This window comes from Rhyacophila brunnea, unplaced genomic scaffold (assembly GCF_057557595.1).
Source record: "Rhyacophila brunnea isolate RB1 unplaced genomic scaffold, BYU_Rbru_1.0 scaffold_9, whole genome shotgun sequence".
NCBI lineage: Eukaryota > Metazoa > Arthropoda > Insecta > Trichoptera > Rhyacophilidae > Rhyacophila > Rhyacophila brunnea.
Window position 1 is genome coordinate 46,456,363 of NW_028233361.1, and position 25,189 is coordinate 46,481,551.

Consider the following 25,189-nt stretch of genomic DNA (forward strand, 5'->3'; position numbering starts at 1 on the left):
TTTTATTTTTTTTCTGGTATATGCACAGAGGTATACCTATTTATTTGTGCCCAATAAATTACATGAGACTTAAAATACTACACTTTTTCATCGGCCAAAAATTCCAGCTTTGATTTAAAGATTCATTGCGTCCTTTTTTAACAAAAGCACGTTTTCGATTTGGCCCGTTAATGAGTTCTCATTTCTAAGAGAAGCCTAGTTTAAATATTTTTGTTTCGAACATTCGAAAAAAGCGCGGGACAATCATATTATAGATAAAAAGGTTTTAATCATTCAAACAATGGTGGAAGGTCGATCCAACGCTCACAGACGCTATAACAAAAGCGCTCGAAACTTCTAAAATAGTAGAGAAAGCTCTTTTTTAATTGATTTTCTTATGGACCAACCAACTTTGAACAACAATCGACAGGACCGCATCGATGAAGAGATACTTTTTTATACACAAGCTAAAAACAAGGCATCTGTAAACACGTTTATTTTGATATATCTAAAATGAAAATACTATTAAATCATTTCTTACTTGTAATTTTAAATTCTATTTTCTAATATTTCTTCATTTGTTATGCATAGTGTTATTATTATGTGTGTGATTGAGTCATTCAATTGAGGCATTGAGTCATTAAATAGCTTAAATGACTTTTCATTAAAGCTATACCGCGCGTCGTTAGCTCTGAGGGAGGGTAACAGCTTGTTACTCGTGTTCACAGTATATTATAAAGATATGATAATAGCTTGTTAGGTACTTATCAATTAGGTACTCGATAGTGATTTTATAACAATGGTACGGATGTGAAACTACGTTTCACAGGATAACGAAACACATTTGCAATTTTAAACTCTGGCATACTTAATCATACCATCTGATAGAAGAAGGTAGTCGGATAAGTAGAAATCGTTTATTCAACCAACGGATATAGGTACTTACATATTTATTAGCAGCTATAAACTTAGAGCATTCCCGGGCGTTAATATCTTCTTATTGCGGTACTGACAATCACGGCATCGATAATCACTTTTTTGCCGCCAAAACGAATCAGTAATCTTGATAGATGTAATTACCAGCTGTGTGGAAGGGTATTGTATTCCATTTAATTATAACGATATAAGCGGACGTCGTGAAATGTAAACCGCGCCGGAGAAGAATATGTACCACGGTTTTTAAATACCCCGCCGCGCGCGGGTTACACAGAGATGACTGTCGATTTTATTTCACCGTGATTAATTTTTTGTAATGAACCCGTCTGATGCCCGTTTAAAGATGGCCGCTGAAACCAATTCAAATTTTCTGCCGCCAAAAATGTTGTTCTTCTAGTTTGGGAATGAAACAGGCAAACAAAAGATGAATGTTTAAATTTTCCGCGCTCTGGCCGCAAAGAATCGCCGCTTCTGCTCTATCGCAGGCCGTACGAGAAGATGCGCGCGCCGACTGGCGGTTAAAATGCGAACCTTATTGACGTTTCTATCATGCGTTCTGTCAAAATACGTAATGTTATTGTGCCGTAGAAAAAAAACCTAACCGTACAATATCATTAGACCGTGACGTTTTAAGTGATTTTAAAAAATCGAGTTACATATTTGCGGTGATCCTTGAGATACCTGGTCATTAAACTTGACATTGTGTCGAGTTTATGCACATAGTTTCCGCGTTCATATAGTAAGGTTAAGTACACTCTTTCCGTGTTGTTTACTAGAGTATTACAGCAAAATGATAACAGTTTTATAAAACAGTTCATTCGCAGCTTAGATTCGCACACAACTACAAAACCTAGCAGCCTCATAGCTATACAATATCGTATTTTGACAGTTCCAATTGATCGAGAATTAATTTGCCCAAGCAGAAACGATCGTCACCTCCATGAGTTCTTTAATTGTTGACCATTGTGCAATTAACTGTTTGTCAAATCAGTTTGTCGTGTGCAACAGTACTTTGAATCAATTGTGCGTCCCGCAGACAATCAACAATAACAAAACTGTTTACGAATCCGACTTGATGATTAGAAATTCGGTTCAGTGTGAAGTTAGCATCGGTCCGAACGAATATCCCAGTGAAAGTGAATTCCCGCGCGTTTCGGGCGCCAGAGCCGAAATGAGTGTCAAGTCTCTGAGTGGAGGGGTGTTCCGCCCTAGGGGGGCGCTCGCTCGGACGCTTTATGACAAACATCAGAATGACTGCAAACTGAGGGAAGTCGACAAGACTGAGGTTAGATCTCTTTAATATTTGACAACTTGTTTATTTAAATATCGCTGTTTGTTAATATTAAGTGAGCACTTCTTAGCATATTATCATACTGGTATCTTCAAACATGGGAAACTAGATGTCCATGACTGATATTACTGTCCGACAAGAAGATCTAGGCGATAACCGGAAGTCGCTGTAGTGCGATTAACTAAATAGCAGGGGCTTGTTAGTTCACATTTTTAGCAGGTAGACAACTCATCGATAACCGGAAGTCGTTGCAGTCGAAGTGCGGTTAAAAGTAGGAGAAGCTTATTAGTTCACAGTTTTAACACGTTGGCAAGAAGATCTTGTTCGACAGTAAATGGAAAATTCTGAGCTACGTACATATATTTGATATAAAATAAAAACCCAAAATAAAATCATGCACAAATAATATAGCGAAACATCTCATGAAACTGGAGGATGAATCGTATTGTCGAATATTGAACGGCTCGGAGGGTAATGAAAATGTAACAAAACGAGCAGAAGTCAAATTTTAAAAGATTAAAAGATGTAAAACAACACATTTAGAACTCATCGGGCTGAATACATGCAACACTAATTGAAAATATCTATACGAGTTACTCAAATATATAGGTAGGTACGTCATACGACTTGTGCGACAACTTCTTGCTTTTCAAAAGCGTTTCAAAGATTGATTGATTAGATAAATTTAAAATTAGACTAGGTATATACCTATAGATATATAATATATTATATACATAGAGTATATCTCAAGCATATCTTTTCGTGAAGAAATCGTGATGTGTGAAATCTACCTGTTATCAGCATTATCAATATTGTCGTTGTTGGTCTGGTAGACGTCTATTTAAAGACACCTGTTGCTCTACTTATTTAAGTAGGTGTAAGTACGACGAAAAACATTTAATTTTTATTTGTTTATTTGATTATAACCACACTTTAGTTCTTGGAGTCTTTGGGGTCAACATTATCGTATTTACAAACATTCTTTGCGCATGTGTACATACTACATTGCTATATTTTCCTCGCCATTATTAACTGTTATAATTTAAAAATAGACGTTGCCAAACAGCTGAAATGGAGATGGGCGGGGCACATTGCTCGCCGAAAGGACGGCCGCTGGACAAATGCCGTAATCCAATGGTACCCAAGGGGTACGAAACGGCCACAGGGTCGCCCTAAAAGCCGCTGGGTTGATGAACTGGTAAAGTTCGGCGGAAATACGTGGCAGCGAACGACACAGGACCGAGAGAGTTGGAGAAAGCTTGGGGAGGCCTTCATCCAGCAGTGGATTGACCCCGGCTGATGATGATGATGATGATAATTTAAAAATATACCTATTCCTCTACCGCCTTCCACATATACATTCGTAAATTAAAAATGATTTACATCAATGGTATATTCATTTGCAAGTAAATATTGTAGGTCGGGCACGCACACATGGGGGGGGGGGGGGCGGTAAGTGTATGAGATGTAACTTCTTCTTCTTCTTCGTCAAGACCTCTTAACTGAGGATCTTGACCCGGATGACTTGACTGTCGAACAGCTTTCGGCATTCTGCGACAAATTGTGTGTCAGTGAAATTCATAAACTAGTGCAGCCATCTACGCGTGACTAGTGGACGCGACTCTAAAAACAAGACAGCGCGAACGATACAAACAAACACTAACGATCCTAATATCCACTAGCATTCCATAACTACTCGTGAATTCGACCGGTCGCAATTACTCGTATGTAAGCACCCGTATTTATGGCTGGAGGTCAGCTGTCCATCGCTGGACTCAAAGAGCGAAGTGTCTGGGAATTGTAACCCGAAAAGTACCCCGACGGAAACCCCACGGATAAAGCGACGATCAGCTCTACGTAGAAGGTGGATTCTAGCTTTGCTATCTGTTGGCAGTGTTGAAAAACGCTAGAATTAACTCCATAAGGTACCTGCTATTTTGGAAGCTGGATCTATATTAATTTAGAATCGTTAGATCTGGGAAAAGGGGGCTAAGTTGGCAACGCTGGTTATATATCTTCTCTTTTCAATAAATAGGCGAAATAAGGCTGTTGAGGACGTCAGATAGAAGTGTACTTACCTACAAGTATTAGACAATTTAAATTATTTTTTTTTCTATTTCACTATCACATTTTTAAGATTCATTCGGATATAAAACTGTCGCACGCTTTAAAGTCAATTTACAATTTGGAAAACCCCCGAAAATATACCTTATTTAAAAGTCATAAAAAATCTTGGATTGATTAGGATTCTTTCGCTTTCTTGGTGTTAATTGCAGAAACCAACAGTATGTTCCTGAGGCTTTTCTAAATATTATATATTTAATTTAAATCACTTATAAAATGCTTATCTTCTCCATGGCATTCAGTTTTATTTTGACAATCTTGAATGATGCCACGGACTTGTAGGCATTGATCGACCAAGGCTTGAGCTAATTACCATATCGATTGGAACACTTCAAATATAACAGTTCAGTAAATACTCAAAGCATAGAGTAGATATAGATTATCAATTATTACCTATTTAGAATCAATAACTTGTAAAGATAAATTCCAGTCGTATTATTCTGAAACACGGTGAAAAGCCTACATAAGAATATAAGTACGTAAAATATCTAATTTTTTTGCTAGCATATTTTTTTTTGTCATGTTATCTATCAATTCTTGTTGGAAACGCATTGTATTAATTATTTAAGAACATGCTTCATGATGAATAACAGAAAATGAAAGTCCGTCTATAAAGTTGGTACCTCTTAATCCCTTCATATATTTTTTTACTATTACCAAGAAAAATGTCTTTTCGAAGTATTATTTTATAAGCGAAGTCAGCCAAATGCCTTCTAAAACCTTCCAATATTTTTTTTATGCTTTGGAAAATGTTCCCATTTTTTCAAGGAGTCACCACAATATAATACTATAATATGCACGTACATGTAAGTAATTTAATTGATAACTATTTTTCGGTACGAAATGCGAATAACACCAACGCTATTTTCATTTGTTTTCTTCATATGTCACCGACGACTATATTGTTATCAGTGTTATCACTGATGTTACTTAATTATGTTTTTAAATTGGAACTGCGCAGATGACCTGTGCACATTTCAAGCTTTAAATTTTGTGAAATTATGTATAATACCTATTTGGTATATCAGAAACGTAGTTAGTAGTGAGTTAAGTACCTACATGCCAAAATATGTTATTATAGAAACCATTGCTATTAAAAAAGGGATAAAGATACCTTTTTATAGAAAGACTAATGAATGATCTCCATCAAGGGCTCTTCGCGGAAAAGTTCCATGATAATTTGCAAAACCCTGCAACTTAAACTTACCATACAATAAATTTAAATCATCAAAGTTTGGCTTGTTTAGATATTCGCTGGGTGGTTATTAATTTATTATATTATATAAACAAGCTTATTTTTTTTAAACGTGCCATTCTATGTATAAACTTTATATGTTCTACATTGATATGGCTATAATATAATAGCGTAGATACTATGAATTTATTAGTACTACGTATTATATTCTTCTTTTAGTGCCGTCTACTGTTGAAGGTTGGCGGCCAAATTCCAGTACACCTCCCTATCCTGAGCCAGTCATATCAGACCCCAACGCCAACGCCAACGCCCACTTACCACCTTACACAAAAAAGAATCTCCTTCTACATTTGCTTCCACTGCTACCTTACCTTGCATTATGAGTTGCAGTAAATCGTAGTTCTAGGCGGCTCTCGTGGTGCAGTGGGTAAGGCGCTCGCCTTCCACCCGAGAGTTCCTGGGTTCGATTCCCGGTCATGACAAAAACATTTATGTGTTTTTCTCAAAGCCTGGGTGTTTGTGATTGTTCAAAATTACTAACAACCACCTTGTATGAAAAAGCAAGGATATGGTTATTAATAATTCTAAAAAAAAAAAAAAATCGTAGTTCTAACAGAATGCATGTTTTAATGAAAATTAAAATATTAAATATGATACCTACATGATAATTTTGAATATTTGATAGGTAGGTACTATACAAAACCTTAAATTTATTATTATTTTCCGTAATTAATTAAATGAATATTTTATCTAAGAAATACATTTTATTATAAATATTACCTACTTATTACAGTCATATTACAGTCATATTACAGTCATATTACAGTCATATTACAGTAGGTAATTATTTTACCAATGAATTGAACCGACCTTCAAGTAAAAAAACAGTTGCTGTAACAAAAGAACTGACAAAATCCGCTTAAACTAAGAAAAAATATATTGCACGTGTTACCTCTTTTACGGATTACTGGTAATAATTTATTATTGCAGAATTTGTACATTTTTTAAGTTGAAATCTAAAAAAATGTCTAGTTATTAATCTAATCTAGGAAATGTAAATGATTTCCTTAACTCGAGAGTTATTTTAATCAGTGTGTATATTTATGTTTCCCGGGCATATATCTAAGTATCAAATTGTGGTGTAATACTTGATATTGTCTAATATATTATTTTGGTACCTTGAACATTGAAAACAAGTTTACTATATTGTGATAATAAAAATATCGTTGAAATGCATTGCACAATAATATTATGTCGACAGTTAAGAATCGAATATGAAAGCTCGTCATCGACATGAATGTCAAAAAATGACGTACCTAAGTATACAAAACAAAATATTGTACAAATTCTACTCTTATCGTAACGTAGGCACTGTTACCTGGTCTCCCGAGGAAGACCAATTGAAGAGAAAAGGGCATATTTTCCGAGAGGACAGACATATTTATATATTAAAAAAAAAAAAAACATTGTGGACATAACAAATCAAAATTCAGGACGTTCACATGAGATTTAAATTTAAAAAAAAAACTGGTTCCAATCAAATAAAATTACATAATAATTACAAGATAAAAAGAACTTTTTATATACACGTTTTTAAATTTTCTGTTATCATATAAACTTGTCTCTTCTTCGAGCTATGTGTCCAGCCCATCTCCATTTAAGGCTTTTAATCAACTCTATTACATCGCAAACCTTTGTATGCTTCCTTATCCACTCATTCCTCTTTTTGTCCTTTCGCGTTATGCCCAGCATGCACCTCTCCATACCACGTTGTGCTACTCTAAGTTTCTGGATCTCTCTTTTACTTAGGGTCCATGTTTCACACGCATATGTGATCACGGGAACCACACACTGGTTGAACACTTTGCGCTTTAGGCACAGTGGAAGGTCACTATTGAAGACATTATTCAGGCGGCCAAAAGCACTCCAGCCTAGCTTTACTCTGCAAACAATTTCATCAAATATACATCCATCTATAGACACTTGTTGTCCCAGATAGATGTAGCTTTTCACCTATTCGAGCTGAGTGCCATTGATGAGGATCTCTTTTTGGCCTGCAAAACAGTTGAACATGACTTTCGTCTTTGTTACATTTATTTTCAAACCTACTTTGTTGCTTACTTCAGCGAGTTCCTGCATTCTGCTTTGGAGGTCTTCTGAGTCTTGCGAGAAAATTACTATGTCATCGGCAAAGCGCAGATGACTCAGGAATTCTCCATTTATGGGGATCCCTTTGTCATTCCAGTCAAGTTGCCTGAATAAGTCTTCAAGGGTAGCTGTAAATAGTTTAGGTGAGATTGTATCACCTTGTCGGACTCCTTTGCTGATAGGAAATCTGCGCGATGGTTTATGGAGATTGACAGATGCTGTTGCGCTACTGTATATATTATTGAAAATATTTATATAGCGCCCAGGGATTCCTTGTTTTCTGAGTGCGTCGAGTATTGAACATTTCTTTATCGAATCAAACGCCTTCTCATAGTCTATAAAACCCATGCATAGTAGCAGTTTGTATTCCTGGCACCGCTCTATGATTTCTCTGACGACTTGGATATGATCCATAGTGCTGTATCCTCCTCTAAATCCGGCTTGTTCTCTCGGTTGGTTCTTGTCTAGTACATTTTGCAGAAGGTTTGAGAGAATTTTTGTGAACGTCTTGTAGAGAATATGGAGTAGACTTATTGGACGATAATTTGCTAGGTCTTCTCTGTCACCTTTTTTGTAAAGAATGACAATGCTGGCATTTTTCCATGCCTCTGGGACATCCTCTTTGTATATGCAGGCTGTGAACAATTGTGCAAGTACTTCATTTGCATCCTTTCCCGCTTTTTTGAGGATATCTATCGTTAGACTGTCTTCCCCGGGGGCTTTCCCACTTTTCATGTAATTTCAGGCATGGGTTACTTGCCTTTACGCCGTTACGTGGATGTGATTTCGGGACTATGGTCTTCCGAATTTCCATTTCTCTAAAGATCTAAGTATATACTCGTATTGTCAGTGTCATCACTGTAGAGGTCGCTGTAGAACTCTTCAACTCGGCTTAACAAGTGTTCCCAATTTCTGATGATAGAACCATCTTTTGCTTTTAGTGCTGTGATTTTCGACAAGCATTGCTTGTTTTTGTTTAAACTTCTGCCTACTTTCACAATTGCTTGTATGAGGTTTACATTAAATTTGCGAAACTCACATAGCTACAAGCAACACATAGCTCGAAGAAGAGACAATCGTTGGACAAATCTAGTCATCCAGTAGTATCTAAGAAGTAAAAAACGTCCGCAAGGTAGACCTAGAGGCCGCTGGATCGATGGAATGATAAGTACGTGGCAACGCAATTCACAGGACCGAGAGAAGTGGAAGCAGCTTGAAGAGGCCGTCATCCAGCAGTGGATAGATTCAGGCTGATGATGATGGTGATGATGATGATGATATAAACTTGACAATTCTATGTATTAATAATTTAGGACTAATAAGGCAATTGTCAACAAATCATTTTTTTGCTATTTTGCAAAAATCAAACAAACAAATATAGAATACTGAAATGTCATTTTGATTTCCATAGTAGGTAACGCACGTATATATTAATAATTTAGTTGCTAGGACCACCCCCTTAGCAACCAATAATTTCTTCCGAAATAACTTTTCATACAAAACAGAATTAACTGAAAATGAATTTAATTCTACTTAAAGATGGCTAAAAGTATTAAAAGAATGCATTGGCATCGTGTTCTGATATATTCTAAAAGTTTCAAATGTCTAGCTAGTCGGGAAGTTAGTTAAAAATCGTTTGCAAGATTTGTACTGGATAAACAACCACCGGACAAACAAGAATACGAGCTAAGAGAAACGTAGTAAAAATACATACTTATTTGATTAATTACAAATAATTCAATGCAGTTCCACCATGAATTGACAGTTAACACTATAAAAGAAAAAAATATATAGATCTTGTATAGCAAATATTACCCTCACAAGAGAAAAGAAAAAAAAAACAAAATACACAACACATCACTGAAAATGCCTATGTTTTTGGGGAGCGCGTTGACTAGTCTTGCACCCCTCGCTAATGGTGCCTGATAAGCTTAAAATGTAAGCTTTCGGGCATTTTTCTGAATTGTTCATGAGAGCAATTTTAAACTTCGAAAGATATTCAAACAATGAACAACTCACACATTGACGCAGCTTATTTCTCTCAACCTGTTAGACCTAGACATGCCATAATATATTTTGATATCTTGTAAATCTCACTTAGACGAGTCTGAAGGTAGGTATACATAATCCAATTTGCCAAAAAAACTGACATAATAGTATGTTTTGCCATCTTACGACAGACATATATTATATGCTAGAGACTTTAGGGAAATGTGGATTAATGTGGAGTAAAAACGAGGAAAATAGCCGCGCTTCACATGTTTATTCGAACACACACAATAGTTAAAAGGGCGCGAAAATTATTAAGCTAAAGTTTTGGCGGCAAATTATTTAAAATTATTTCTGTGGCCAAATGCATATGTCTGGACTGGGTGAGGGATGCATCTGAATAACTCCTAGGAACGAAGGCAATACAACCTGCAATACAATAGACCAGGATATCCGGAGAGACAACTTTTACCTGCCCTAACCTTGAAGAGGAATGGAATTTGCCGGAGGATAGGTACATGAGGGAAACATTAAAGATATATCTACGGAGTATTATATAGAAACACGGAAACCAGCCGTATTCAAACATAATATTGATTTTTAATTAACTATTTCTTTTATTCAAACGAATAATTCACAAGATTTAAGAATATATCATTCTGATTATTGAACATTATATAATTTAGAAAAACACTAACTGAGAGAGTATATCACAACCAATAGAAAAAACTTTTTTTGAAAAAAGTAAGCCAACCGGTCGGGAATCGAATCCGGCATCTCCAACGGGTAAACGCTCCAAACTCGTCGCATTCAGCCATTATGCTACGGAAGACATACTAATGACGACAAATATTTAAGCTATTGGCTATTAAATACCTACCACTCAGCGTTCTTCGAAATCATGTTACTTCGGCAATCGATTTTTGTTTATTAAATCAAAGTAGGTAGTTATTTTACTATTACAACGATTACTAACCGACGTCTAGGAATTTCTCCAATATTTTTTAAGCAACTTCTTGTACTTGCTAATAATTTTTAATTAATTATTTCTAATAACTACCTACTTTGATTTAATAAACAAAAATCGATTGCCGAAGTAACACGATTTCGAAGAACGCTGAGTGGTAGGTATTTAATAGCCAATAGCTTAAATATTTGTCGTCATTAGTATGTCTTCCGTAGCATAATGGCTGAATGCGACGAGTTTGGGGCGTTTACCCGTTGGAGATGCCGGGTTCGATTCCCGACCGGTTGGCTTACTTTTTTCAAAAAAAGTTTTTTCTATTGGTTGTGATATACTCTCTCAGTTAGTGTTTTTCTAAATTATATAATGTTCAATAATATTGATTATTCAAAGTTACAAGAATTATAAGAATAAACAGTTAGGCAATTATTTCTGCAGTCAGGAACCTAATATTGAAACGATTTTCTCAACACCTTCCTTTTAAAATTAGGTATCTAGTTTCGTGTCCAGAAACTTGTACGTATGCAGTTCGCACACACTTCACTGTGAAATGTTAAATTGTTATGTGTATGTATATGGCCGTATATTAAAGACCGTCCAACCTCTTTAGATCGTATAGTACCTACTGATATAAAATCCATGTATAAATAAAACACGGTTCTTGTCGGTTTACTGGAAACCAGCAGCAAACAATTTTTGAAAATTGCCGATATACTGGATTATTTGTTAGGTTAGGTTAGGTAAGGTTTTCATTCTTGAATTCATAAACTTTGCCAAAATCAGCTATGAAAATTAAATTAATGTTCATATTGAATCTAATAAAATTGGAGACCATATGGTATACGGTCATCTCTTTCCAATAATAAAGCTCACGGCGTACTGTAATACGGTGAAACGTTTTGCGTGAAATTTACATGTAGGTAACCATCTAGCTTCGTTTAATCTTTTATTGATAGATATATGGTCGAATACTCCAATGTCGCTAATCAGTCTAATTACTTTAATCAAAACGCCAGTAAAATACCTATGTTTTAAAGCATTATTTCAGTTTTCTTTGAGAGCAATCTTGATTTGACATAAATGCCCATCTATAAAACATACCTTGTTATTAGGAATTCAATAATAATCTTGTATCATTAAATCCTAGTAAGTGGGTAGATAAATTGTTGAAGTTCTCTTTGACATTTTGAAGAAGGCAATTATAAATTATAAAAAAAAAAAAATTTACCTCTATATATCTCTAACGAATAATGAAAATGGTTTTTGATTCGAAAAAAAAACTGACAGCCAATCGGTGCTTCAGAACGTTTAATTGAGCCATTATTAATTCAGGAATCGAAATGTCTCTTGACAATTTCATAACTACCCCACTGCTTTTTGCGTTTTAAAACCAGTGGCTCGTAAATATATATGTATTATAAGCTGACAACATTTATAAAATATTTACAATAATTATCAAAATTTGTTTGACCAAAAATTATTTTAATCAATATTTAATGAGGTTGCCAGCAACTTGTTGCCCATGTCGACACGGCTTTAGAATACCTGGTGCTTATACTGTCACACTAGGACTTACGTACTTCACCGTGAACGGTAGAAAACTCGACATGATTTCGATTCAAGGAGGTGGTAGGTAATTGATAGTATGAATCATTCATTTATGGTCAAATCCGACCAAACACATTTGTTTCGATACTAAATTACAAGTTTAACAAAGCCCCAATCATGAGTATGTTTACATTTTTAATCGAATGTTTGTTAGCTCGGTTTAAGGATGACTGATCCTCTACCTCTACCAGTTATATATACGAATAAGAAAGCGTTCACGTTAGACACTTGGACCTTATCCAGTTGGCGCGTGTCCCACCGCGCTTTAAAGTCGAGTACCAAAATGTGATCCGTCCATATAGCGCGTTCCATTTGGCAGTGTACAGGCTAGGTAACGTACTTAATTCATTTTTGAATCGGCATAAAAAACAATCGCTAATGCAATAAAAAAGCCCGACAGCTAAATTGTGATCCTCAATTTTTACGCGATTTTGTATTTCTCGATAACTTTCAATATGTATTCTCGGCACTTTACAAGCTAGTTGACGTAATTTATTTTGGAGTAGGTAACCATAAAAACTCTCGCGCTCGAGTGCGAGGCGGGCGAGGCGTAACTGATTTTCGAATGTCTATAAACGCCGCGTTCCCGAGAGTCTGGCCATCGCTTGCTCTTGTCGCGCGACAGTCGTCACGGCGCAAGTGCATATGGACGGGTCAATGAGGCAACATGTACCTGGAATTTGAGTTTTTACGCGCGAGTCAAAACGCTCCGTGTGGACAAAACCAAAACCGCAGCGCGTTTTGCTAAATGGCGCGAATTCAAAACAAAATTCCTGAAAACTGACTGCGTTTATCAATTAATTAAGATTATAATACATTTTTGCCATTTGTAAATCGGCCTGATGACTTCGGCAAATATATCTTTCCACAATAATTTTTGTACAAATTGAACGTAACCGTAACTTAACCTAACCTCACCTAACCTAACGTAACCTAACCATATTATATCACTTTTTAAAGCAATGGTGTTCAACCTATTTAACAGAAGGACCGCAATGGGTGCAAGTGTTGAAAAATAATGATATATTACACTCCACTAGACATAGGTACATTTTAACTATGTTTAGTTTATAGTTACATATCAGATACCGATTTTGGGCCTCGGGTTGCGTACCACTGCTTTAAAGTGATATCTATTTCGATTGTAAAACCATTATCAAGCCTGCGACTATAGTTATATCATTGCAATTGGATTTCTTGGTTTACAATACTTACACTTTACAAAAATATAATAATAACGCCCACGATGACCGTGCGGCTTACGCTTCGGTTTATAATGTCGCGGGTTCCAGGTTCGATTCTTGGGTCTGGCAAATACATATTGTTTTTCAATTTGTGTTTAGAATCAGAATATGGACATAACCTGGTTAACATCCATTTCTCGTAAAAACAAAAATCTCTTTAAATTATAATGGATTTAAGTTTTGTACTATTCCATTGATTTAAATCCATTAGAATTTAAATACCTACCTTCGGTCGATAGTAATTAATATTATTAAAAATCTCTTTATACAAACCACCACTCCATGGAGGCCCATATGATCGTTTTAAGACCGGATATGGCCAAAAATCTAAACATTAAAGGTTAAAACTCTTTTGATGAGAAATATCAGTTTTTCACTTGTTAGAAATTTACCAAACACCACAAATTGAATATATTCGTTATATACATATTATAAAATATTATGTTATACTTATATTGTATTGAAGTAGGAAGGTGAATAGTTTTTCTTCTAGAAAACTTGAGAAGCCTTCCTTGCAGCAATCATTACCCGTTAACAGGTCTATAGGAAATAGCTTTTCCGGCGTATAATTTTCCCGCGCAGCCTGTGATTAACGGAAGTGTCAAGGGAGCCCCCGTTTGGTAATTGAGGGTTTTACCTGTAATTATTATGCCACTGGGAAACCCTCGTTTTATAATGTTGTTCACCTTTTTAGTAATCTCAATTTATGGTCTCTTTGAGAGTGCGGAATTAACCTGTCATTTAGCATTTTCAAATTTTCATTTTAGGCTGGTATTTTAAAGGCTTTATAATAAGTTATATAGGTACATAACGCGAAAGCTATTCCTAGGTATCATAATATAAGTCAAATCATATTTATTTTAAAGTAATTTGAGCGCCCATGATGAACGAGAGGTAACGTGTCGGTTTATAATCTCTTGGGTCCCGGATTCGATTCCCGAGTCTGGCAAATTCACATTTTGTTTTTCAATACGTGTTTGGGCCCAGCGTATTTAACTATTAGGTTAAAAACAAAAAAAAACTCAATACAACCTCTGTGGAGGCTCATGTTCATGACCTCCACATCCTGAAACGGGCCCCCAGGCTAGGATCTTTGTGTATATGTAGTATTTTTTGTATATTTTAATACATCCATTTGAATTATGGAGTTGCCGAATATCGATACACAATTAATAATGTTATCGTATAACCACACAATTTAAAATAATAACATTATTTAAAAAAAAAAAAAAAAAAAAACAGCGCCTTAGGCGACTTTTTTACTATTAAAGCAAATTTGTGATGTGTGTTTATCTCACTTATCTGGTTGACCCGGGCCCCAGGCTAGAGCCCTGTCAGCCCTCCCTTTGTGGGGGCTTTGCTCATATTTTGGTCTTCTTAGGATCGAACATGCTAAAAAAATGTATACATATATTAATAACATTTTAAATTTATATTTTTTTATGTTTATAGCTTTTGAAACGTTCTTTATTAAGCGGTCTATGAATTATGGTAATAACGTCAAAAGCTTCGAATTCCTTGGATAAAGCACATAACGAATCGTGTAGTCATCCAGTGACTCGAAATGATCGAACATTAACGGCAATGTGTGTCTACTCGTCCTAAACTGGACTGTAACGTTCAAAGAAAGCGACACAAATGAGAAGTCGGTACCCATCAATGCGCTGGAGCGACCAAGTGATGAACTTACTGAGGTATCTTCCACTCTGTCCTGAAAGAAGTAAATGATCATAAGTCCTGTTCTGTCACTTGATTTTTCACTATGTACTTTCTACTGTCTACTGACTTCTCCATACTTGAAGTGTGATAAGGTTTCTTACATCTTTGAGATCATTTCATATATATTGTGACTCACTTGGGATTCTTATATCGTAATACGACGGATATCTATATGTTATTATGTATTTACCGTAATACTTAGGTATTCCCTCGCTTTATCTACTCAGATCTATCGGCTTAAAATGTACTGCATGGGGGTGTGTGTATATAATATATCGCGGGGTAGATTTGAACTAAACCGTCGTGCTTCAAGATGAAACTTGACTGCTCCCAAACTGTGGTTTGCGTAGAAATTGTGAACCGGACAAGAAAAAGATTGAGCATTTTTAATTATTTTGTATAATAAGACTTATTCTTAAGTGGGTAATCTCTCGTTCGTTCATTTTCTTGGCGATAACGTAATTACCTATATCTTCCGGGCATAATTATGGTACTCGTAGATACCTACTACCTTTTTTTATATTTAACTTGGAAATGGAAATTTTACTGACTAATATATATATGTATATATATATAATAGGTAACATATAGTCATCCAACTTTTCCAAATCCAACGGAAATAGTTAGCTGTTTTCGAATTTAGTCTGAAATTCTCTTACGCTGAAAATCTTTTAGAACTTAATAGCGGATTTAGACAAGCATTATAAATCGCAAACAGTGCTAAGTATGTCATAATGTTAGTACGTATAACAAAACGTCAAAATAGCAATTCTTAACCGCCAGTTTTCAATGCGCCAACATACAAAAAAATCCTCTGCAACCAATTAAACTGAACTTAAAAATTACCATCAAATTTTGTAGTGGTAAACTTTCATAAGGCCTCCTCTGGTTATATTCCAAACACTTTGAGTACAGATGAGCAAGAATTTCCTGTCGCCAATGAAATAAGGGTACCTCAGTAGGTAATTATTTTGCCATTTTCCTTTTCATAGTGTGGTATTTATATATCGAAATATTTTGACAATCACCCTTTCCTTACAATGCACCGAATCAGCATAAAAGGGGAACCGTGTCAAAATTTAACCTCACGCCTAGAGAGTTTGTTCGCACGGTCTCGATGCCACCTCCGCCCCCCTGAACATGGGGAAATTTCCCCATGAAACTGTGGAAACTTTCCTCAAAAACTCAGCGTTTTCCCTCGGAAGTCTCATGAGGATGGTGGAAAGTACTACACATATATCATGTTTACATATTATTATCTCGTGCTATTTACATTGGATAGGCATACTTAATACTACATACATATTTGCAGAACACCTCAAAAATTATTACATTCTTTCTTTCTTTCGACCATCTCCGATCCTAATAGGATCATAATATAGGCCTCCACAGGGTGGAGGTTTTAGTTTTTACGAGAAATGGATGTCAGCCACTTGCTCAACCTATTAGGTCCATACTCTGACTCATACACGAATTGAAAAACAATATGTGTTCTTGCCAGACCCAGGATTTGAACCTGGGACCCACGACGCTAATATCTCCTTCTATCTATACCATAAATCAAGGGAATTCTGACAATATGCCCCTCCCTACAAAGTAATCAACTTTTAAAGCATTAACCTGATTGTTTAAATCTTATGTTGAGATCAATCTTCTACTAAACTATCTTTTTTCTTTCTTTTTATTACTACAACAAGCCACGAGGCCCAATGACAGTAGTGTATTAATATATAAGTAATCAATCACAAACGCCCGGGCCAGAGGGCAGAAACAAAAAAAACGAGGTAGCAATGAGCAAGAACTGAGCATACCTATATCGATTGAAAGTGAGGCAAATTTTAGGATGACATTTGCATTAACTGGCAAAATCGTATGACGTTATGTGGAATTGTCCTTTATGGAAAAATAGCACCAAAACGTGTTATTTACGATTCTCGGAATTTTATTCGATTATATGGCGAACTATTTTACGTAGCATTTTTGTATAGGAACGATACATCTATTTATTTAAGTTAATCTCATGCAGGTAGGTAAATTTTCCTGTTAATGAGTAATCTAATAAGACAAAATTTATAACCACAATTGTGTGACATAGATCGGCTCTTACACATGCATTATATCAATTTCGACAGATATGTCAGATAAGACATAGGTATTGCCAGATTGTTCGCAGATTATAAAATCATACTGTATTGTCACACTTTCTCGTTATATTTCGTATGAAAAAATTATAATGTGTTGCCAACCCGACCCCAGGGGAGTCCACAGCTGGTTTAAAGTCTCCATCCTCCCCTTTTATAGTTTTTGGTCTATTCTTCCATACTTCTACAGGTCTTGGCCGTACTGTCTTTCTTAAATTCCACTAATAACCTAGATTACAGAATTTTTGAATCAATTGTCTTTACATCGATAATCATTTTTTCATCAAAATGTCATATTACGTAATGTTTAAATATACTCTAAAAATCTAAGTATTGTAAATCTATCCAAAAGTATTGGGGGCACATTCATCAAACAGCACATACATTAATAATAAATGACAGACGATGATGACGTCATAAATGATGTATTTTTCTCGCACGGCAAACATTTACCATACGAATAGGCATCCTTAGGCATTTTCCGATACGAATAGTTTCCCTAATTGAAAATAAGTCCACGCGCGTGCTATTTATTCCAAATTCGAATATCAACACACACAGACACAGTGATGGATTTATCTGTAAATTTATTAACAGAGAGCTATGACCTATGACACATCGAATATTAATATAGTTACTCTCTTCTGTGCACCCAAGTTAACCTAGTTCGTTGAGCGGCCACATTTTTTATATGAATTATAAAACCGTAAGTTGCGAGTTCGACTTCGTGGCTGGTCAAAAATCCATGTTATTTTTCAATGTTTAGTTCATCCAGTGCAAGGACACAATGGGTTGGGCGAACGGGTAACAACTATTCCTCATAAAAAAAACGTATGTTTACAATCTCCGCATCGTAGATTCATCCTCTACAAGTGTCTTTTACTTGCTTCTTTCCCTTGCTAATCTTATTCAGATTCTCGACCATGTCATCCTGCTCCAAAAGTCACACAGTCACACAATTTTCCTGTTTTACAGTCTGCCCCTGTGGACTACCAGTAATAATGTGAACTGAAATACCTAACGGGTAAGGAAAAGCAGGTAATCGATCTCGAGTAAGGAAGAATACGGGATAAATGTAAACACGTGTTAAGAATACTTCATACGTCAAGTACTGACAACTGCTCTCGATTTATGCATTGACGCTCATTTAATATTTTGTATTACACACACTATCGTAGGACACTCACACATTCAAAACCATGCGTCAAAATTTACTATATTGGTATACCTATAACCTATCGGAATTCTATTTAGTATCTGTTCTGTGGGACTTACCTTGTCAGGATCTTTAGTGTCTTGTCATTGTGTCCAATGATTTTTCGTCTGACTGGATTGTAAAGCTGATTCATCTTTATGATGTAAACCTTATTTTGTAGTGTGGGTCTGTAGATTGTACGTACCTACTTAGCAGTTACCGCTGGATTTTGTGTCAAAATACTAATATAAAAATAATGAATTGTAATAATCTCTTCTTTTTCATCTCGACGACCACTTTTATAACGTTTACTTGGTCCCATATTGCTAAGTTCGTTATTTTTGTTCATTACCATGCGGCGTAATATAAATAAAAAAAAATAGAAAATAAAAACATTCTGAAGATATTATCACATCAGAGGTCTTAACAGCTCGACAAAGATATCTTATCGTATTTAATTAGGTTATTAAAAGACATTGAACTTACTTATTACCAGTAAAAGGCATTACCTCGTGTTTATCTCATAATATTTATAAAATTACACATTAAAACCTGCAACATTTACCATTAAGTTTTTCTGACACGCTCAATCTTTTCCCTATTTCTTGTAAACCGGTACACAACGTTACGTACGTTATTGATATAGTTAGGTAACTACCTAATATATTTTTAAACTTTGGGTTAGCCAAAAAAATATGTATTTTCTTTCATCTCGTGATTTGCAATTTTTCGATAGCTCATGTTTTTCAAATTGTATTATACCCATAAATCGATCACCACATACATACACAAAAGCTCTTGTCAATCGTGCAAATTCTCATTTTATAATACACTCACACACATACGAATGAAAAAAAACTAACTCATAACTCTTATTGACTATTGTGTAATGGTAACGCAAAGAAAAATTTCACCATTTATTGTGAATTACAATTCGAAAATTTACACAAAATGAGTGAATAGTTTTGAAGAAACCTTAAAAATGGAACTTGACCCTGATAGCTATAATAAGTATGTAACTATTTTTCAGTGTGTTTTTTGTTAAAATTTTCTAATTTGAATAGTGTGCCATGACGCGTAAAGGTTTTAGAAACACTTATATAAACATTTCTAATATTATAAACAGGTCAAATCTCATTATTTACTTTTTTTATATAATACATATGTGTAACAAGGGTGGGTAAGAAGAAGGGATACGCAAATAAGTTCTCGTTATGAGACAGAGGAATATATCGTCCAAGAAAAGCGCTACGAAAGAAAATCTAGAGAAGCAATTTTAAGAACTACGTAGACGCCACTTTTTAACACCATTATAATATTGTTTTGGAATTTTGTGATTTGATTGTTTTATACAGCGCGTAGTCGTGTTCACCTCATTCCTGCAAATCCCGATGACCGCAACGAACCTGGCTTGATTTATCCCATTCATATTTTCTCTCCGTTATAGCCCATATACGCTAATTGAGATTTGACTCATATTCACCCAGGCGTCATCGTCGTTGTTCGATTATTTTCTAAAACTCTTTCTTTAAGCACTAAGGTGCATGGTTACTACATCAGTCCCGTGCAGCATCGCTTCGGGACAAGGAAGTGTGGCACTAAAATCTTTTCATTCTGACACGTTTATAGCGTCATGGAAGGCGGCCGTGCACAAACCGCGGATGCATATACATGGCGGATGGAGATGGGAAAATTAAAATCATATTCGATGTACGGAGCTAAAATCTGTCAAAAATTTAGCCCTCAACTTTTCAATTGACCAAATAAGTCTTAACGATCCGATTGGCACGGTGCGTTTTATGGAGAGGTCCAGGTCCTTATTTCGATGTATCTACTAAATGTCATCTGACATGACATGCACGATCTTTTGCAACCGAGTTCCTACCTGACAATCATTTAATAGAGATATAACTACATTTGAGCCTCGGTCATGACTCAGACAATCAAAATCCGATTTGTTAAAATCTTGACCAAATTACGGACGCATCTATGGGTCTATTTTATACACAAGGCGGCTTTCGGTAGCTATTGACGGTAGATTATCATATTTATGTATTGAGGGGTTAATTGTTACAATAAGTTAACCGTATAAACAAACTGTCAAAGTTTCAACAGCCCCTCTCTTGGCTGTGTTAACTTTTAGAGCGAGATAGACAGTTTTTACAGTTTGTAACAATTATAATACCTCAATACATAAATAAGGGAAGCTCTCGTGGTACAGTGCGTAAGGCGCTCGCCTTCCAACCGAGAGTTCTGGGTTCGATCCTGGTGAAGACACAATATGTAGATTTATGTGTTTTTCTCAAAGCATGGGTGTTTGTGATTGTTAAAAATTACTAACAACCACCTTGTACTTCTACTTGTAATTCTAAAAAATAACATAAATATGATAAACTACCGTCGATGGCCGCATTGTGTATAAAATACGCCCACTGGTTGGTTTTGCATGATGCAGTGCCCCAACATTTCAGACTTTAACCGGCAGCCACTGCATTAATTGTAAAAATATTATCGCTTAAATGCGTAAATGTTTTATTTATTGCGCGATCTAGCTTTAAATAACTTTCTTTTTTCAGTGTCCAATACTGGTTTTTTTGTAGACATAATAAAATATGCATGCATTGCTTTCCCATTGCTCCGTGGACATATCTCTACATTAAGAGTTTCAGTATAAACACCGCGATGGCGCTGAAGTTGGAACGTAGGGTGGCTTTCGGAACAGTGCTTCTAAACGAAGGTGCATGCTTATTTATATTTTGAGGTACACTGATCCCTTTATTGTATTTCTTCCCAAGAAAAATAGGTTCATACTATAATCTATAGTTTAATATAATGTTTTTATTGTATAGTATCAGTTAAAAATGTCTTTCTAAGTGAATAAAGCCATGTCAGGCATGTCCAAATTCAAGTAAACTGTGCTTTACTACCCAGTATCAAAACTGTCACCTAGCACACTCGCCCATTATCATTCTTCATCTTAAACAAACGTAAGCAAGGTAAATTGAGCTAACTAAGTACAAAGTTTAATATCTAGAAAATTGTAACATATTTCTTTTATATTTAAGCTTTTTGCTAATTCTAACAAAATTTTCTTGCTATTGATAGATATACCATCATAAATCGTACGGTGTTAGAATTCCAAATTAAGCTCATCATAGTATAAAAAGTATTGAAAGATATGGCGCCCTCACTCAGCGCACAACAGGTATATTGGTGGATCTATAGACATCAAGAAAGCACTTTTTTATATTTCGATGATAAAAGTTCTTTAGCACCTTGTCACGCAAACGTTTTGTCAGAAATGACTAATCGGTCAGAATCAGTAAAGAATTATACATTGTTAGCGCCGGATCTATGTAGCAAATGTTTATACCAAACCCTGTAGATTTTTTTTTTTTGTTTTCATCTAGCTAGATGGTGCTGATTATAAATAAAGAATAGAGGTATCTTAAATATTGATGGAATACAAAATATCACAAAGTAAAGGTTGTCACCAATATAGCTCAGTTTACCCTACATATTATATTTTCATGAGAACAACACGTACATATTGTCTTTCACAATAAATACAAATAAATACTCAACTTTTCATTCGTCGTGAAAAATTATAAGTTTTGGTCTTTTTTAGGCGCTTATTACACTCACCGTGAAACTATTCTTCTACTGTGTAAAAAGCCTACTGCGAAAAAGTCATAGGAAACTACGCAACAATTTAAAGCACGGATATTCGCGTCTTCTCTTTCTCTCACGCCATTCTGCAGACAATACGACGAGGTCACGCAGTATTTCTCGTAATTAATTCGAAAACCATTTCCACATAAGATGATTTAATAAATACAAATAGAAATTATTAATACTTTCCCTTCCAAATCCCAATGAAATAGTATTTTAGTCCAACTAAATTTAGACGCTTTGTACTTTCTCACGTTTAAATTATTCGTATTTGTTTATGGTGCGATCTATTCCACGATAGACGCGTTGTACATGACTGAATTATGCAATAGGTACTTACACTACACTATACTGTCTGTTTATTCAATATAGGTACCTATGTAAGTAATGCATTTCTACTAAGAGTGATTGACAATAAAAATAACAGCGTAAAAACTCAACGTAAAAATGATAATTCCATGAAATAATTCGATGTGCTCTTTTCGCTCCTAAGCGGAGTTTATAAAATTATATTAACTTTTTTATCTGTACTTGTAGTTGGCCATTCTCACAACATTTGACCCATTGCTCTTGAACAAACATATATTGAGAAAAAAAATGTCTTTCTTATGTTGTAATAAATTTAATACTTATGGATACTTCTCCCTGTGCTATATACCTACATCTAACCTATCTTTTTCACATATTATCAAGATTTCTTACTAAAATAGTTTTATTTTTAAATTCAATAAGTAAATATTCTCTATTATATGAAATTTAATATTCAAGCCTCTTTGATTTACACTCGAAAGTTTGAGAATCTTTTTGGTACGGTATAAGGAGGAATACGAGTAAAAAGCATTCGATTTCAATCGAAGAGGCCGCTCGCCGACGACATATTACGCGCGACGCCCAAGGGGTGGAAATTTTGCCGAACTACCTTTAACACTCCAGAAACTGATATGTCCATTTCCATCTTACTAGTTTTTCAATCGTAATATTTTGTGCCATCCCCTATCGGAGGTCGGCCACCATCAGAGCGACCTTTGCTTTAACCTCTGGTGTCCGGAACAATTCGGTGTAACCACACTTATACCAAAGTCATACTCAAAGTTGAGGAAAGCTGTTCTTTTAACATCTCACAATGTGGCTGAGGTACCTACCAGTTATATTTTTCTGGTTTTCTGTGATTATTTCTGTAATTATTGTTCTCTCCTTCGCCACCCCAGGAAACAAAAAAATAATCAATGCGGGTTACCTTCAGAGTGTGTCTGTAAGAAGGTAAAATTCTCGAGTGTAGAAAAATACGGGATAAACTTAAACACGTGTTAAATAATATTGTGTTATTTTCAATATTTACGTCTATAAGTATCATAGCAATAATGTATGCCATGTAAATGAAACGCGTATTCAATATTCGTGATATTTAATGATATTGTTCGGGCCTTGTACTTTTTGCGATTTATTGTCTGAGCGTCATTAAGTTATAAACCAAAACTGGCTAATTTTTGGTCTATGGCGACCGGGTTTCGTATTTATATCTTATTAATCTGTTCTGTAGCCATCTCTTATCACAGATCAGCCACTATCCGGGACAGTTTGTTGAAGCTGCAAGTCTTTATCTGGTACGTGTACCGTTGATCTTTCCTCGAATAATGATATGTGAAATGCTGTAATTGTATCCTATCCTCTCATATTGTGGCAGACGCACTAGAGTTTGCTAGTTTTTATGCTACGCAGAACATGCCAGTTACTAAATTATCCAATAAAATGGAATTGTGTCACCATTTTCCGACCTGTTCGAATTCGTTCTTCGCACCCAGTCACCCACCCTAGATTTTTCCGCCCGAGAAAAAGCTCCCCCCTCCCCTCACTCTCGCGTCACACGAGCCCGTGTATGCTAATACGATATTGATTCTTTTATTTGTACGTCTTTCAGGGGCCGCGAAATTGGTCATCAACCGTTGGCCCCGGGTCATTTTTTATTCTTTAAATAATTATCTTACATTTATGAAAATTAGACTAAATTAGAAAATAAATGTTGCAAAATCGACAATATCCATCAACAAGTATGAATAAATCGCACCGTGGGTGTACAACCATAGTAAGTGTAAATAACATAGTTTTGAGAAATTTTATTTTGTAAAAAAAATAGAGGTTCTAAAATAAACCGACAATAGAATTATAATATGCCATATTTGTTTATTGTTTTTCATATTTTTGTGTCTAACTTTTCAACCTAAAAATACAACGAACTATCTTTTTTTATTCAACGAATAATTCACAAGATTTAAGAAAGTAACATTCTAATTATTGAACATTCATAATTTTAAAAACACTTCTGAGAAAATATTTTATAACCAATAGAAAAAAATCTTTTTGAAAAAAATAAGACACCCCGCAGAAATCGAATCTGCATCTCCCAGGTATCGCGCTATTCTAAAGAAATCATACTTAATTGCGACAATTTTTAACTAATGGCTTTTAATACTCTCTGAAGCGTTTTCCAAATTGAGCTACTATTGGCGATCGACTTTTGTATTCTAATTCAAAGTAGGTATTACTTTAATTATTAACCGACGTCACGAAAAGGTCAAAAATAATTAATTAAAACTTATTAGCAAGTTCAAATAAATTACAACAACAAAATCTTGAAAATCTTAAAGTTATTTAACAAGGAGTATTGAAATCGATTTGCACTTACTATGGTTTTGCACTCATGAAATCTTATTTAGGTAAGGTCCCAATATTTAAGCTCGATTTGATCTAAATAAAAAGGATTTCAAGTTATACAATTTATATTTTTATAAAAATCGATGTTTTTTAAAATAAATATTAAAAATATTAAAACTATGAATTAGTCAAAAATCTGTACGAGGAAAATTTGAAAACTTAATCAACTATATTTTAATAATAAATATGACCATAAAATATAATATAATAATAACGTAACTTTGTACGTAAATATGTAACAAATTCACATTGTAATTTTATCTTTGACTTAA

General features: G+C 35.0%; 1 protein-coding gene across 1 annotated transcript in view; it reads left to right on the plus strand.

Moving 5' to 3' along the window:
* Positions 1-1,449: 1,449 nt before the first annotated feature.
* Positions 1,450-25,189, plus strand: part of LOC147063713 (protein-L-histidine N-pros-methyltransferase) — a 334,754-nt gene continuing 311,014 nt past the window's right edge. Inside the window, exon 1 of the mRNA XM_085959932.1 lies at positions 1,450-2,200. Coding sequence (XP_085816058.1) covers positions 1,856-2,200 — 345 coding nt within the window. The 5' untranslated portion in view covers positions 1,450-1,855. The remainder of the gene's footprint in view (positions 2,201-25,189) is intronic.